Source organism: Netta rufina (genome assembly GCF_964035555.1).
Source record: "Netta rufina genome assembly, chromosome: 4".
In the NCBI taxonomy this organism is placed as follows: domain Eukaryota; kingdom Metazoa; phylum Chordata; class Aves; order Anseriformes; family Anatidae; genus Netta; species Netta rufina.
Genome location: NC_140127.1, coordinates 1202322 through 1218833, shown reverse-complemented (window position 1 = coordinate 1218833; position 16512 = coordinate 1202322). Strand labels below are relative to the sequence as shown.

Below are 16512 nucleotides of genomic sequence, written 5' to 3'. Positions count from 1 at the left end.
AGTGTGTATTCTAACAGCTGTGAGAAAGAGGAAGGAGGCAGGGATTTTTTGAAACTGCCTTTGCCACTGCTGCTGGTATCCCATGCAACTGTATCTTTACACTGCACGTGAATTTCTAATAATAGCTGTGGAACTTCAGAAGCCTCTGCTGGAAAGCAAACAAAAGAAAACCAAAATTAGTCAGCATGGAGTCTATTGATCATTGTCCAAGACGTATTTCCTAACACACTGGAATTAATCTATGGCCTGTAACATTTTCATTCTCCTTAAAGTTTTTTTTTATTGCAATTTAAAAACAGAATACATTCCTCAGAGTTTGTTATACCTTCTGCTTGATTACTTTTACCTGCCTGCTTGGCTTGTATACTTATCACTAACTCTTGGATTAGAAGGGAAAAAGGCTTTGTTCTACAAAGGTCTGCTGGCTGAAGGAAGCAAACCACTTTCAAGACTTAGCTCTGCAAAGGATCAATACACCATGGTATTCCACAGTTAACTGACCTAAATATATCATTGTTCTTGGAAATAATTGTTGACAAAGCCCAGATGCTACTTTTTATAGATGTTGTCAGAGAACTATCAACCTCTAACATATGTAAGAAAATATAAATCAACAATGGCTACACATAAATTTACTTCTTATCTGGCAACACTACTGTAATTGTATAGTGTAAATATAACAAGAGAAATACACATGATCATACTTACTCCTCATTCTGAGTTAGCTTTTTGCCCTCTGCAGACATTGACTCAGATCATGTTTCTTTTAAACATGTTGTTTTGATCCTCCCTGTACTGCTAAAACAAACCTTTTAACTTATTTTAACATCACTGTCATAGTCAAGGCTGTTCATTCTACGTATGTAATTTAAACAAGACATCAGTCCATGCTTTTGTGCCAGACCTCCCGCTCCCCTGATGCCTTTTTCTTCCCCTATGTGTATTATACAAGATGATTTTGTACTTCCTACATAAAAAGCACCATCCTGAGACACTAAGAATGGTCAGGCTATTCAGGGCACTATTACCTACATTTGCTAATTATACAGAAATTCACTTCAGGTGTTTTTTGTGTGTGTCGTGGTTTTTTTTTTAAAACCACAATGGTGGCAATTGCAGTTGTTACATTAACTTCTAAATGGTTACCAAAACAGCATTTTTCCAATATATTTTCAGTTTTTCAGTAAAAACATCACTGAATAAAACAAAGGAAAATCCCAATATAAGGAAGTAAAGCTACACCCTACTGAACAGGATCAGGATTTTACACACGTGATTTTCCTCCCTCCCAGTAAAACACACTTTCCTGCACAGTAGTACTGCTTCAGCAGAGGAATGGGAGATTCCTTCCCCCAGACAAGCTTACAGTGTGGTAGTTAATGCATGTAAGTAGAGAGTCCTGTGTCAAAGCTACAACATAGCCTGCTTCAAGAATCCTGACTCTGCAAAGACCTTTTCATGCGTTCAGCTGATCGCCAAAACCTGCATCAGTGTGCTTTCCCCACGAGCACATTTCCCCCCCCACATTGATCAGCTGTTTCCAATTAAAAAAAAAAAACCACAAGTTAAATAGTGCCTGCATCTCACAAGGAATTCCTTTGGGTAATAATTAGACTACTTCATTCAAGAAAGATTGACAATCCATATCTTGTTTTATTTTTCCTCTAACACAATTCTAAAAAGAATAGGCTTTTTCCCACCAGTGCACATTCAGGCAGGCTTTAACTGAGCCTTCCGAACCTGTAGGAAGCTTAAGCATTACATATACCCTGAGCTACTGAAATCCTTACAAGTGTAGAAAAATGCTCAAGCAAGTAGTTCTGGTTGCCTGATGAACTCCTGCAAACAGTGACATGGCTTTTGAGCATGGGTCTTCTCAGCTTTTCCATGTTTGCAATTTTAGAGTTCACATACCTATGCTCTGCACCAGTCCTACTTTTTTAACAGTCTACATGTTACTAAGTTTAAGTCTTGGATCTTTCTGGAGTGGAAAGGAAAGGTGACCAGCTGCACAGAATGCAAGTAATCCCTCAGTACTCCTTACTGTCGTAATGAGAACCGTGTTGAGAATTCCTATTAATGTACTCTGAGTTGTGCATATGTCCCATGTCAGCTAACATTATAAAGCCTCTTCAGTTCTAAATCCAGTACTGTACTCAGTTATTCCAAACTGACAACACAAAGTAAAAAGCCCATGTAGTTAAAAGACCATAAAAAAATTGCAACATAACCTGTAAACCAAGCCATGTAAACGCAATGGCATTAAATAGAGCAGAAATTTACTTTCATAAAACATTAGTGCCATGTTACTTACTGGACTTGGAATAGAGTCAGGATCAAGTTTCTTCTGTTGTAGACCAGAGAACTGTGCTGGACCTCCAGGAAAGGCACCGGGATAAGACAGCTGAGATCCTGCCATCTGAGGTCCATAGTTTGCTGTACAGTTACAAATGACCATTGATATAAAGTATTTAAGCTCTGTTATCAATTTTAACATCAGTTTTTGCCATACAAATCATTCTTCTGCTAAATGCAACTTCTCCTTCCTGTTTTCAGCAAGTACAAGAAATGGGTTATTTTAGCTCATGCAGTCTGTATTTTAAAGGTAAGCTTAAAACTAGGCGTGACAACTCTAGTTCCAAAACTTTTCCATTATATTTTTTGAGCATAATTAAAGTTTTTGCTATTATATAGCATAGTAGGATTGCTGGTAAAGGTTATTACAGCTACTCAAACCAGGCCTTTCACAGGATGGCTCTTGTTGGAATGGACCTTAAAGTCCATCCAGTTCCAACCCCTCTGCCATAGGCAGGGACTCCACCCACTAGATCAGGGTGCCCAGGTCCTCGTCCAACCTAGTCTTAGACACCTCCAGGGATGGAGCATCCACAGATTCTCTGGGTAATCTGTTCCAGTGCCTCACCACCTACAGAGTGAAGAATTTCCTTTTAATCTACATCTTAGTTCTTCTAGTTCAAAATCATTCCTCTTTGTCCTATCACTATCTTCCTTTATAAGAAGTTGCTCCCCGTCTTTTTGTAAGCCCCCTTTAAGTACTGAAAGGCCACAACATGGTCTCCCTGGAGCCTTCTCCAGGCTCCAGCCCCAACTCTCTCAGCCTTTCTTCTCAGCAGAGGTGCTGCTCCAGCCCTCTGATCATCCTCATGGCCCTCCTCTGGACCAGCTGTAACAGATCCACATTAATCCACTCATGCTGGGGGCCCAGACCTGGATGCAGCACCCAAGCTGCATGAGGGCAGAGCAGAGGGGGACAATTCCTTCCCTTGATCTGCTGGCCTCACCTCTGTTGATGTGGCCCAGGATGCAGTTGCCATTCTGGGCTGCAAGTGCGTACTGAAGGTTCATGTTGAGCTTTTCATCCACCAGAAACCCCAAGCCCTCCACAGGGCTGCTCTCAGTGAGTTCTTACCCCAGTCTGTGCTCATGTCTGAGATTGCCCCAACCCAGGTGCAGCACCTTGCACTTAGACTTGTTGAACCTCATTAGGTTCACGTGGGCCTACTTCTCAAGTTTGTCTAGGTCCTTTTGGATTGCATCCCTTCCTTCTGGTGTATCAACTGCACCACTCAGGTTGGTGTCATCTGCAAACTGAATCCCATTATGTCACTGATAAAGACAATAAAAAGCACCGGTCCCAAGATGGACCCCTGAGGGACGCCACTTGTCACCAATCTCCATCTGGACCATGTAGCCACTGACTGCCACTCGCTGGGTGTGACTTTCAAGCCAACTCCTTATCCACTGAATGGTTCACCCTTCAAATGCATCTCTCTCCAATTCAGAGATCAGGATGTCATGTGAGACTGTGTCAAAGGCCTTACAGAAGTCCAGTTAAATGACACTGGTCAGTCTTCCCTTGTCAACTCATGAAATCACACCATCACAGAAGGCCATCAGATTGGTCAGGCAGGATTTGCCCTTGGTGAAGCTGTGCTGGCTGTCTCAGACAGTTCCTTGTGCCTCGACACTGCTTCCAGGAGGATCTGTTCCATGAACTTTGTCCCAAATACAGAGTCGAGGCTCCATAGGTGAGGCATGTAATTCCCTGGGTCCTCCTTTCTGTCCTTTTTTAAAAAGGAGTGATGGTTCCCTTTTTCCAGTCACCAGGAACTTCACCTGACTGCCAGGACTTTTCACACATGGCTTGGCAATGACATCAGCCAGTTCCCTCAGGACCCTGGGATGCACAGCACCGGGCCCCATAGACTTTTACCTGTTCAGTTCCATCAGGTGGTCTTGAACCTGCTCTTTGCTTACAGTGGAAGGGACTCTGTTCCCCCAGCCTCTGCCTAGAGGTTCAGGAATTCGAGAGATGCGTGTGGGAAACCTGACTAGCAGTGAAAACTGAAGCAAAATTTTTGTTGAACACCTCAGCCTTCTCCATGTCCCTTGTTATCAGTTCTCCCTTCTCATTTATCAGGGTGTTACGCTCTTCTTGGCCTTTCTTTTCTGGCCAGTGTACCTTCAGAATCCCTTAATATTGACGTTAATTTATTAATAATTCCTTTAACATCTTTAATAGGTTCATCTGCAGTGGTGAGCACCAGGCCCAGTAACACTTCTCAGGTTGGGTTGCCTAATACCTGGGCAAGGAAGTTATCCTCAGTCTCCTGGATCACTTGCAGCCTGCTGTGTGGCTTTTCCAGCAGAATTCTGGGTGGTTGAAGCAGCCACCCATCAGGACAGGTGCCTGTGTGCATGATGCTTCTTGCAGCTGAAGCAGGAAGGCCTCATCAACAGGCTCTCCTTGATCGGCAGCCTGTGGGAGACCCCAACCACAAGGTGTCCTTTATGGATCTGGTCCTTCACCTTTACCCACATGCTTTCAGCCTGTCTGTGGCTGTTTCTTAGAGCTAGCTCTGTGCAATCTATCCATTTCTCAACATCCCTGCCCCTCCTTCCCTGCCTGTCTCTTCGGTAGAACTTATAGCTCTTGATTCCAGTGTTCCAGCTGCATCAGTGAGAACCTCCTTACTAACAAGTCGCTGCAAACCAGCCTAGTTAGTTTGACAATTAAAAAGCCAGCTAACTGTTTTACTTACTTGTAACAGGTAAGAAAGCACATTCTTTGTATTCAATTACAAATCTTTATTGCTATAGTAAAGAGGAGTATCTAAAAAGGAGTACCACTCCTTTCTATAATGTTATGCCTTTATCCAATACTAAACAAACATTGTTTCTGACATAAATTAATCTCCTTTTTCTTGTTAAGTTCTCAACAGAGCAATGAACTTTTGAGCAAAACGATATCCTGCCTTGAATGTACTGACAGGCAATAACAACTTCCATTCTACAAAAAGGCAATTGAATTTTCATTTTTCCAAGGCAACAGAACATCGCCCGTGAGTGGTCACAGTTCCACCAGTGATTCTCAATATATTTGTTTTTCAATTAGATACCAAACATCACTCTATACCTTGCTGAGGATGATATCCAGGCCCTGGAGGCTGTCCTGGAAGCTGTTGCAAGTTAGGATTCAGAGGGCCACATCCAGGGATCCCGTCTTGCCTGGCCATAGTAGGCAACGAAGGTTGAGCACAAAGGCCACTGAAATTATTTGCTGGTGGAGGAACCCGTGATCCAGGTGGCAAAGCCGTTTGCTGCTGTATCGGAGGTGTTGGCTGTGGAACCTGAAAAGATGCTGGATGCCCAGAAGATGTGTGAGAGCTCGGAGTAGTGCCAGGACCTGAGCAAGAAGTTATTTATCAAATTAGTCAAAAATGACAACCTACTAACTCTGTATGAAAGACATTCTATTTTTACTCCATATACTTGTAACATACAGGGAATATTGAGTTACATAATGACATGCTTCATAAAGCAGATTCTAAATGTCTGTTCATAAAACAAATCAGACCTCACAGTTTAAGTATGAACTGGTTCAGATGTTCAATTTTATTTCTTTCAGCTCTATTTTCAATAAAACCCTACAGCTGGGGTGGGTGGGGAAAGGGAGAAGGAGGCCAGCTTTCAGCAATTCTTGATTAGAGTACACATATCAAAAGCCAATAGTGATTTATAATATTTAAATTTTTAGTGTGAAACAACATTCCTTTTGGCTTAATAATCAATTTCTCTTATGTAGCTTTTTTTTTTTTTGTTAGTTAGATCTTCCCATTTTACTATGACAAACTAAACGGAAGTTAAACCCACTCACTTCAAAACCAGAAGATGGTTGTAAAACAGATGATGTTGAAAGATGAAATGTGGAGTTATTTAGCACACACTGGTGAGGGATAGTTTGTTACGTGTAAAATCCAGATTCTAATTAAAATTCAAAGGACCCTGCAAGTGGTTTTCTTTTTGAGACTTAAAATCTGTAAATGCTCTTTACTTTACAAAACCTGAATTTTTAGTCAATCATCCCCCAACAGACCTACGGAAAATTAATTTTCAAGAATGCTAAAAAAAAATAGCAAATTGGGTTTGGAGCAAAAGGACTAATGCTAATAAACAAATACTAAAATGTATCTTCTGTCAGACTTGTGAACTAAAAGAAGTGTTACATGCAAATCATGCTCAGGTTCTCTACTGGTACACACTAACATTATTCCAGCAGAATAATAAGCCATGAATTTGAGTGCTCAGTCAAGTTACACCAACTTTGCCTTACCTCTAAGCAAAAATCAGAAGAATAAAACCCAACACAGGGGCATAACTGTAAAGACACCCTTCAGACCACTGAAGACATGGTATCTCAACATTCCCGCATGTAACAAGATAAGCAAGAACATTATATAATTGTTGCTGGAGGCAATATAATGAAGGCAGGAAGAAAAGCAATACTTTTTGCTCTAAATAATATGAGTTGCTGCATATGAAGTGCTGAAATTGCTGAATATGAAGTGCTGCCATAGAGGTGCTGGGCCACAGTTCATCCTGTAAAGAACTATCTGACTTAATTGTGTACTTGCAGTTCAGTACACCAAGGCTGAAGTCAAAATTATTTTTTCTAAGGTGAAGAAGCAAGTTTCACAAGCCGTTGTGCAAATGGAAGGTCAGACCCCTGGCAGTTACACAACTTTCATTAAACTCAAGTTAGTAACTTGTCAAGTCAGAGAAGGAACAATGATATAACATCAGTGCAGCCTGAACTGAAATGTTCATCTTTTCACATATCTTATGATGATATCAGCCACTAAAGTGATCTTAGTTTAGCAAACTTGTCCTCATAAATGCCCTGCCACAGAGAAACAAGGTGCTAACTAAATTCTACTGCTTTCCAGTCAAATGGTAAATTTGACCAGGAAATACTCAGAAATAGCAGATATAGCCAGACAGAAAATTACTCATGGGAAGCAATTTGTGTGGAAGAATCACGTGATCACATCTTTGCCTCATGTTTCAGTTTTAATCCCAAATTAAATGCAAATAAAATTTAGATGAAAAACTAAACTATAAGTTCTGGGCAAAAAAAGAATAAGATAAGAGAGAAACTATAAAAAAGCTAAGAAAAACAAGACAATGTCTGTATATTACTGATCATGTCTTGGCTGTCACTGGCAGCATGAACAATGAGAAATGACAGATAAGATAAGCAACATGTATGGAAGGCTCAGCAAATTTTGATTCAGAACTAGCTCTAGAACACTGATGTAAAAGACTGAATGAGAATAAAAATGTAAGAACTTGAGCAAATGATAGCATGCAAGAATTTATCTGCTTATATACAAGTTCTTTCTAATTACTATAGTCTCAATAGCTTTAACTCAGGAAAAAGTCAAACAGACAAACCAGATAAAAATGATTACCATAGCTATTTATTTGCATGCTGTTGAGCTGGTTAGCAAGTTGTGTTGTAGATGAAGTGGATGCAGTATTTGGGTAGGCTGGCTGTGACTGATGACTGTAGGGAGGATAGGAAGGTCCTGTATTGTTTGGAGGTGGAGGGCCTTGAAACCTGAAGGGAAAAATGAGTGCGGTTATGCAAGGAACTACATCAACTAGTCATAATCCCAGAAGGTCCAATACCTTCTCAAGGGTGGTGCTGAAACAATTAAGTAGGTTGATCAAACTTTCCAGAGAATTCTCATGTTCTGCTCAGAAGTATATTTTTGTTAAAATAGTCATGAAGCACAAAGAGAGATTGCAGTTTTTCAAACGTGTTTGTTTGTATACTTACTAGAAACAAAGAAGCTTGAGTATTCCATGGAGAAGAGACAGAATAACTATATGAAAGCTCAAAGATTAAGAAAGTGAAGCTTCTGAATTTAGCAAATCCCTCCACCCCCTTTACATGCTAATGAAGGAAGCTCCCCTATCAGGGATGAATGAAAAGTATTCAGAGAATATCTGCAAAGAGAGGGCAATGGACAGAGAAACTGTTAAGGAGTTCTCAGTTATAGAGGGAAGAGGAGGATGAAGGTGGGGAAAAACTGCTGCATGGTTACCAGACACAGGAAAGCATAAAGGCAAGAGAAAGAACTGAAGTAAAGGAAGAGGTAACACGCGGCACTATTTCATTCTGATCAAATGAGATCTCAGGCTATCTACATCTCTCCCTGCTATCTACATTGTTTTATCTACAACCATTTTTAAAACTGGGGACAGTCCTAGGTATATCAAGAGAAGAATTCACTTTCCTTGAAATTTTGATATGGAGATTTCCTTTCCTGCAACAGCAGCTCTCAGCAGTTTGGGAATAAAACAAGATCAGGTAAAAACAATAGGTGTGTAGCTGTCAGGACAGTGACCAAAACTTAGGGAAAAGAATCAGTATTTTGCTGGGCTGGTCACATCACTTTGACTTTCATTTTCCTTGTTTTCAGGTCTTCAGGACAACCACTACTTCTCCCCATCCATTTGTACACCTTTTTTTTTTTCCCCCTCAACAGACGACCAGGGTGTGGGTCCTCTTTACATAGTTGTAACACACAGGCAACAGGCTTTCCTATTCTGATGCCTCATAAAACATACGCATGGCTTTACTTGAACACAAATAATTTCACCACAACCAAACAATTACAGAAGCAGAGTAAGGCTTCAATCAACTGAAACAAGAATGTTGTTACATGAAATTAAGTTCGCTAAAGCTAAAATAGCTATAGGTACACAAACTCTGATTCTGTCACTCATGGGAGGTCAGCAAAATAATTAATAATTGACAGAATTAAGAGTTAAGTGCATTTACCCACTTACAACCCAGCCTGCAATACAACCACTCTGTCATCAAGCTCGTCCACCATATCCTTTCATCCCCTCATACCATAATTTTTCCAAGATTCATTTTTACAGCTTCAACCTGTCCCTAGTTTTCTCCCTTCCCCACTCCCATCTCCTTCACTTCTTCCTGTAAGTTCTGGAGGCAGGAAAATACCACTTAAATTCTTTACAATTACTCTCAGCTAACTGACTGAGCAAAAGAGCAGCAGCCATCCATCTGAAAAATTATATCAAAACTATATTATAAAAATGTCTTTAAAGTACCCTACAGATCCTTGGCTGTGATCCCACAGCAACGAAGCAAAGACAAGAGGGGGGGAAAAAAACTACAGCTATATAGACACATACCAGCTTCTAGTCAAAACTCACCAGCAACTATTAATTTTTAAATAACTTCTTGGTACCTCACAACAAAGTAGAATTAAGACATCAGAAAGTAACTTTTAAAAAAAAGCAACTTATAAGTGCTCTCTGAAGAGAGCATATATAAAACACCTTACTGCTGCTTTTAAGCAATGAGTCTAAGGTTCAAGCAGAAATAATACTATAATTATCTGGTTCAAACAGAAATATACTGTATGATCTAGCAGCTTAACATCACAGAGAAATTAACTAGAAGATCTTGTTCAGAACTGGAGTAAGTCAGAACTGCTGAAAATAAAAGGGAAGCCATACTTATTGCCAGTGAAACAGCCAAAGAGATGAAAGAGAGGTCAAATAACTTAGATCTCATGTATTAATTCTTGAAAGTCACCTGTGCATTGGCTGTCCTGCTGCACTGGGCCCATTCTGGAAGTTGGTCTGGCTCAACTGATGTGTACCAGGTGGTGGAGGCCCAACAGGAGCTGAAGATCCAAGAGGCAAAGTTGATTTTGACATACCTGCCAAACAGGAAGTACTTTTATGTAAGAATCCTTAAAAAAAAAAAAAAAAAAAAAAAGCACAAGATCATAAAAAATTACAAGGTTTCAGCCCTGCTTTATGATGACCCCCAAAGGTCTCTTCTAACCTCAGCCTTTCTGTAAGAAAGGAAAGATTCTTGGTCAGCTATAGAAGCATATATGAAAAAGACAGCAAAAAAGGAACCAACCAGTAGTTGTTAACCTTCCAGCAAAAGAACCCAAGAGGGACATAAAGAAACAATCAAGAATGGAGAAACAGACCCTCCAATCCAATTTGGGATACTGGAAGTTCCCTATCATCTGGCTACTTTTGTAGTGAGAAGCATGAGATCCCTTTGCTTTCAGAGACCTTGTCAGAAAGAAAATTTGGAACAATCTTAAAAAAAAAAAAAAAAAAAGCCACAAAAACCCCCACCAATGCTGCTTCCATATGTAGGCCCAGTAAATCTATGCTAAGAAGGGTTAATTCAGATCTAGAACATCAACTATAAAGGGATTATAATTTATGTAAGAACCACTGTTGAATAAACAGTTTTTTCAATCTTTATTTCTTGAATTATATTAATTTAAATTACTCTAACCTCAAAAATTTGTTTGGCACCTAAACTGGTATTTTTTCCTAGCACTGTAATATGCCAATTACCAGAAGTAACTCTGACTACATTTAGCATTGGGTTAAAGTAACACAACTCCTGATGTTTTTACAAAGAATATTTTTTATATAAAACAAGCAAACAGTTGAATATTTGGTTCTGTTATTACCCTACCCAATGACAAATACTGAGTTTAATGTAAATTACCATAATCTGACTGGTAAAAAAATAATTCAGTCATCTTTATTATTTTAACTGTCATTTTCCTCTGTGAAATCATATTGAGATGATCCCTCTCTTTCCTCCCTACTTTGCCTAGGTGTGTTAATAGACTTAATGAAGGAAGGGGGATTCTTACTTTTGGGATATTCCCCACAGTCCCAATTCACACGTTTAGTATGCCTAGCGTTAGCTGAAATCAGACCACTATGACTTACAGCAAAATGGGCTTAAGTTCTGTGCTCTCAAATTTCTTTTGTTGATGTTTTGTTTTTAAGACCTCAGCCACTATATTCTCACTTATTAAACTTCTTGAAAAATCTGAAGCCGCATACCAAGTTAAAATGAATGAAATGGAAAGGAGAGACGGTAACAGTCAGGTTTATCTTTTGGATGTCAAATTACATTATCTGTAGCATGATTTCATTTGTAAACAGCAAACAAGCCATCTGCATGTAAAAGCTACCCAATTTCCCTTTCCTCATGGAAAGTAACTGTCTCCTAAGCATTCAGAAAGCAGATGGGCTCCAATTACCGAGCATTATCCAAACACATCACCCAGCAAGCAAGCTTAAGTAGTAAAAACATCAACCTGTATTTATAGGCACATTTGTGCTCAGGAACCTGGTTGGACACAGGTCCCATTGCAAAGAATACAACCCATTTCTGAAATCCTCCTTGCCATTAACACATAGGAGTTGAGAAACATTTCTTTATTCCCAGAATTTTGTTGTTGTATTAACACCTGTATTAGGTTAATCACAGCACAGCATTGAGCACTGGTGCCTACTGCTTCCCTGACAATGGTATTCACACACAGAGGTCAGAATCCCACTACCAGGCATCCTACATCAACATCTGAGCATAAACAGTAATGCAAGCAAAGCCAGGGCAGGATCCCATTGCATCAGCCAGCAGTGTAAAGCTGAGCACTGTATGTTGACTCAAGTACCATGAAGAGATGCAAAACACCAAAAGAGATACAAAACAAAACAGGCAGACTGAAAATATATTTTAAGTCAATTTTATACCTTGTTGAGGTGCTGCATATGAGGAGTTGGGATCACCATAATGAAGTGAAGAATTAGGTGGTCCAAAACTTGTAGAAAAGCCTCCCGTTCTTGGCTGGGATTGGGAATACGGAGGAGCTGCAACATAACTTTGTTGACTCATGATGGCAATATTCTTACTCCAAGTATGGGGTCCTCCTTAACGATCTGCAAAAGAGAACATGATACCTGCTACTACTCTTCACTCTTTGGACATTTTAAAAGGCTGAGAATTACACTTCCAAAAAGACCTAAGACATACATGGAAGCAAAAATGGATTTGGAGGTCAGGGGAAAACAATGCTTTTGTTTGACTGCAACTGGTTGTTGCTTTCCTTACCACTGTGTGAATTCAAACAATTCACTGAATTTATCTGAACAGGATTCATCTCTCCCAGGCAAGAGAAAAACTGTAACTGAAGAATGTATAGGTGGAAGAAAACATCTCAAATTGTTCTCTTCACAGGGAAAAACTAGACTTCTGCTACACCTGCAAAACAGACAGTGAGGCCCACACGCCAGATACCACGTACTTGGAAAAAAATCAGGAAAAGCAGGGTGACTAGAGAACAGAACCAGCAAATCCTTCTCCAGTGCTGGCAGATTTGTTTTAGATGGGGTATGGAACAGAGTAGTAGCTCTTCATCAAACCTTCTACATCATCCCTAATCCCAGCAAGTAAGTAATGGCTTGCTTTCAATGCTGGTGAAACTGTGAATAAATTACAGGATGGACAGAGATCCAACTTCCAGCTGTCTTCCACATTACTGGCCCAGACCTGAGCAGGCTTTTTTACTAAGGGACTCTGTAGTGTGATGAAATGGAGCACAAGGCATTCCACAAGTGAGAGCCTGTTCTCTGAGGGCAGTATGGCCTCAACAGTACCATACACTGTCCAAACTGTTACCAAGGCATCTTTTACCTGAGCTTTCACATCTTGATTCTGTTGTTTTCAGAGAAAGAAAGAAAAATAAATAAAACAGCAGAATTTGATTAAAAGCAATCAAAATAAGTTTTCTGATGATGAGACATTCACAAGACATTTTATCTCTTTCCTGCAGTGATTTTTCCTGCAACATACTTCTAGGAAACTTTAATGAACCAGAAAAATCTGATGAATGCTACTAAACCAAACTAACTACGCTACTAAACCAGATGACTGTATTTTACATGGCCAGTTCGCAAATATAGAGCACTTTCCACCAAGGGATCTGAAAAGTTACAGATGTACACTGCAGCCTTGATTGCCAACTTTCACTTTTGTAAGATTCTTCACTTTTGATTTCATGTTGAATTTAACAAAAATAGAACACCACTAACTTTCTTTAAACCCAAATTAAGAGTGTTTTGAGAAATGATGAGGATCTGAATGAGCATTTAGTGTTTCTGTGAAGCCCCAACTAGGGCATCCCCAAAGAACTAGAGATCCATTACCTAAACCAGCATTTCATATGCTAAATGTTCCTTTAAAATAGCTTTACCAGCCACCTATATTTCGCATTCTTTGGACTGTAGCATGAGGTGATCTTTGAGTATGCAGTCTGGATCAGGAATTGCGATCCATAAGCACGCATGAAGGCATCACCTAAATCAGACACCCACAAAACCATGAAATAGACAAATTCATACTGCACTGACACATCAGTAGAGAAAAGCTACACTCATCACAAAACCCACCTCTTGGCTTCTCTTATTAAACACACATTTCTGAAAAAAAGAGTTTTACTGATCTATCATGTCAGACAAGAAGCCACTTGGAACTGGGTGCAGGGCCCTGCTCTCTTCACACACTGCTTGTGGCACAAAGCCACACTCCTCATAGAGGCGTAGGATTTCTTGACTGAAGCATTAAACTGCTTTGGGTGGGCAAGCTTAGGGGGTTCTCTCCTATTTCTTAGTTAAGAAGGTAAGCACAGAAAAAGGGGAAAAATACTTACACAGAGGGGCTTCTTGCTGCCAGCCATACTTTCTTCCCCCCTACCCCTATCAGAAGGGACATGACCATGTGAGTTTTTTTACTCCAAAACAGTAAGTCAACACCAAATTACCTACACACTGGTATAAACGTATAAACACTTTAAATATATAAAAAGGAAGAAATTTGCACTTTGAGGCTGCTGCAGCTGCCTCAACCTTTAACTGTGACAGTGTCCATGGGAAGCTACTTCCCCCACAACTTCCTCACACACAGTCACACAAAATCTTGCCACGTCAAACTTCCCACAGGCGCTACAAACATGCAGAGGTTGTGCTGGAGAGAGACAGGAACTCTCAGCCACACACAGGGAGGGCAACGCAAGCTTATCCAACATAATTCCAGATTCTGTTCAACACTGATAATATTTAATCCCTTCTCAGACACATACATATAGAAACATGCAATGAAACTGGTTTGGAGACAACATCCAAGGTACCGACAGACACAGATCCCTTAGGATTTTAGTGATCAGATTCTGATGAGAGACATCCGGATTCGTTCTGGAAATGGCATGAAAAAGATCACAGGGTCAGCTAAGCTGAGGGCTTTCCCCGGGTTTGTTTACTACAATGTAATTAAATGAAAGGACAAAATAAGATTTTGACTCCCCCATTTAGCACCAGGTGACCTTACGCCCCATGGCCTGAAGAACACCGCTGACACAAGCGCCTCTCCACGACTTACTGCTACCCCAGCACCGGCTGGCAGCACCCCTCAGAGGGCGGCTGCACCTACACTGCACCCCACCGCCCCGCTACCTCTGTGAAACCGTAAAATCCCCTCGTGTGAACACAGAGGCAGGACAACAGAGTTAAAAATGAAAGGCCATGCTCTCTGCCACCCGACAGAGAGCTATGAGCTCTGCGTTTCTGCAGAGGCGCCGTGGCGGTGTACGCCTAGAGAGCAGTGCTATCCCTCCCCAGAGCACGCTGCAACCTCCGCTTAGCAGACAGCCTTTGCCACGGGTACCTCCGCACAGGCTCAGGCCAGCACACGGCTGCACCCCCCGCTCCTTATTTCTACAGCACTCATCTGGAGGCAGCTCGGGAAACACCGCCTTAAGCTCCCCGAGCCCCGCTCGGGACCCGCCCGGCACCTGCCCGCCGCCGCCGCAGCCGCTCCCCTCCGGTCCCGGTACCTGTGCCAGGACTCCCCACAGCCCTCGTCCCCTCTCCCCCCGCCGCGGCCGTTAGGGCCGTTTGGACCGTTAGTGCCGTTACCTGGGCGCCTCATGCAGCCTCCGCCCGCGCCGCCGCACGAGGCCGCCGCTCAGCCGAGTGCCACGTCTGAACCCGCGCGCGCGCCGCCGCCACCGCTCCCCCCGCCGCCGGGAGCGCGCCCGGCCCCGCTGACTGCGCCTGCGCAGTGAGCACAGCAGAGCCCGGCTCGCAGCGGCCAGCAGGAACCAGCTGAGCGCGGGCGGGGTTGCTGTGAGGGACGCGCCGCGGCGGGGGTGCGGCTCTAAGTCGGCTTAGCCCCGCTGTAGGGGGACACGATTCCTCTTTAAACACAGACAAGCATGAAGAATGCAAGCACTTTTCCTCGCGTGTGCTTTCAAAACGTCTACCTGCGGCAATACGTAGCGCATGTATTTGCAGACGCAAAATTACGCCTCCTGAATATCCAGAGTGAAACACGACCCAGGTGCCTTACCTGCTTGCCTGCCCTGGTTTGAGTTACTGTCCGAGCACAATTAAAAACACCGCCTTGGTTACAGCACAGAATCAGTGGTTTCCTAATTAACGACGTAGAAACACAGGAGTAACAAGATGAGGAAGATGTACTGGATAAGTTTGCCTGTTCTTTCCAGTCAAAAAGCAAGCAATCTCTTCGTGGTGCTGAGGTTAAAAAAAAATAAAAAATAAATAAATAAATAAAATAAGGCAAAAGAAAACCAAAAAGTCATTCAATTAAAGCCCCATCCTTTGAGTGGAGTGAAATCTCAGTAGTAAGACAAAATTTTCAGACAAGATTGTCAAAAACATTCATTACTATACAAAATAATTTTGAAAAAATAACAATGCCTCTGAAATAGATGTCAAAAATGGAGGGGCATCCTTTACAGGACAGACTTGGAAGAAGCCTCTTTAGGCAACACGAAGAGGCAAGAACGCGTCTCGATGAGGCTTTGTACTTGCTCTCCAGGGCTGGACTCACCACTGAATAACATAAGCTGATTTTCTAGATGTTATTGGAATTAATGCTGTTGGATATTCTGCTCAAACTTTTCCAATCTCTCACTCTTGTCTAACCAGAATGGAAATCTTAGTCCAGGAGGTGAAAAGAATCAGTTAAATGGCATGTGGTTTTGGCTGTGGAGCATCAGTGACTCTTTCATAAGCAAGATGCAAAATGATGCCTTTCATCATTGCCGCACTGCCATTTCACCCGTTGTCCCTCACTCTTTTGCTGGTTATACGGATGCATACATTTACCTTCAGTTACACAGAACTGTATTGAAATACCATTCCACTGAGAGGAAAATAACGATGCTAAGTTTGGACATCCCCTATTTTGCTGTGGAGACAGGCAAGTCACTTGTCCCGCCAGCTCTGTTGTGTCTAGCTTGCAGCTTTTAACAGTAAGAA

General features: G+C 41.6%; 1 protein-coding gene across 2 annotated transcripts in view; it reads right to left on the bottom strand.

The window, feature by feature from the left end:
* Nucleotides 1–15252, bottom strand: part of LOC311208682 (protein transport protein Sec24D-like) — a 54328-nt gene extending 39076 nt beyond the window's left edge. Inside the window, exons 1-6 of one of the 2 annotated variants that reach the window (XM_084285554.1) lie at nucleotides 15145–15252; nucleotides 11929–12114; nucleotides 9938–10064; nucleotides 7773–7921; nucleotides 5438–5707; nucleotides 2315–2436 (exon numbers count right to left, since the gene is read on the bottom strand). In XM_084285554.1, the coding sequence (XP_084141680.1) occupies nucleotides 2315–2436; nucleotides 5438–5707; nucleotides 7773–7921; nucleotides 9938–10064; nucleotides 11929–12070 (810 nt within the window). In that variant the 5' untranslated portion in view covers nucleotides 12071–12114; nucleotides 15145–15252. Of the gene's footprint in view, nucleotides 1–2314; nucleotides 2437–5437; nucleotides 5708–7772; nucleotides 7922–9937; nucleotides 10065–11928; nucleotides 12115–15144 lie in introns of those variants that run through there. The other variant, XM_084285555.1, reaches the window with a different exon arrangement.
* Nucleotides 15253–16512: the final 1260 nt, after the last annotated feature.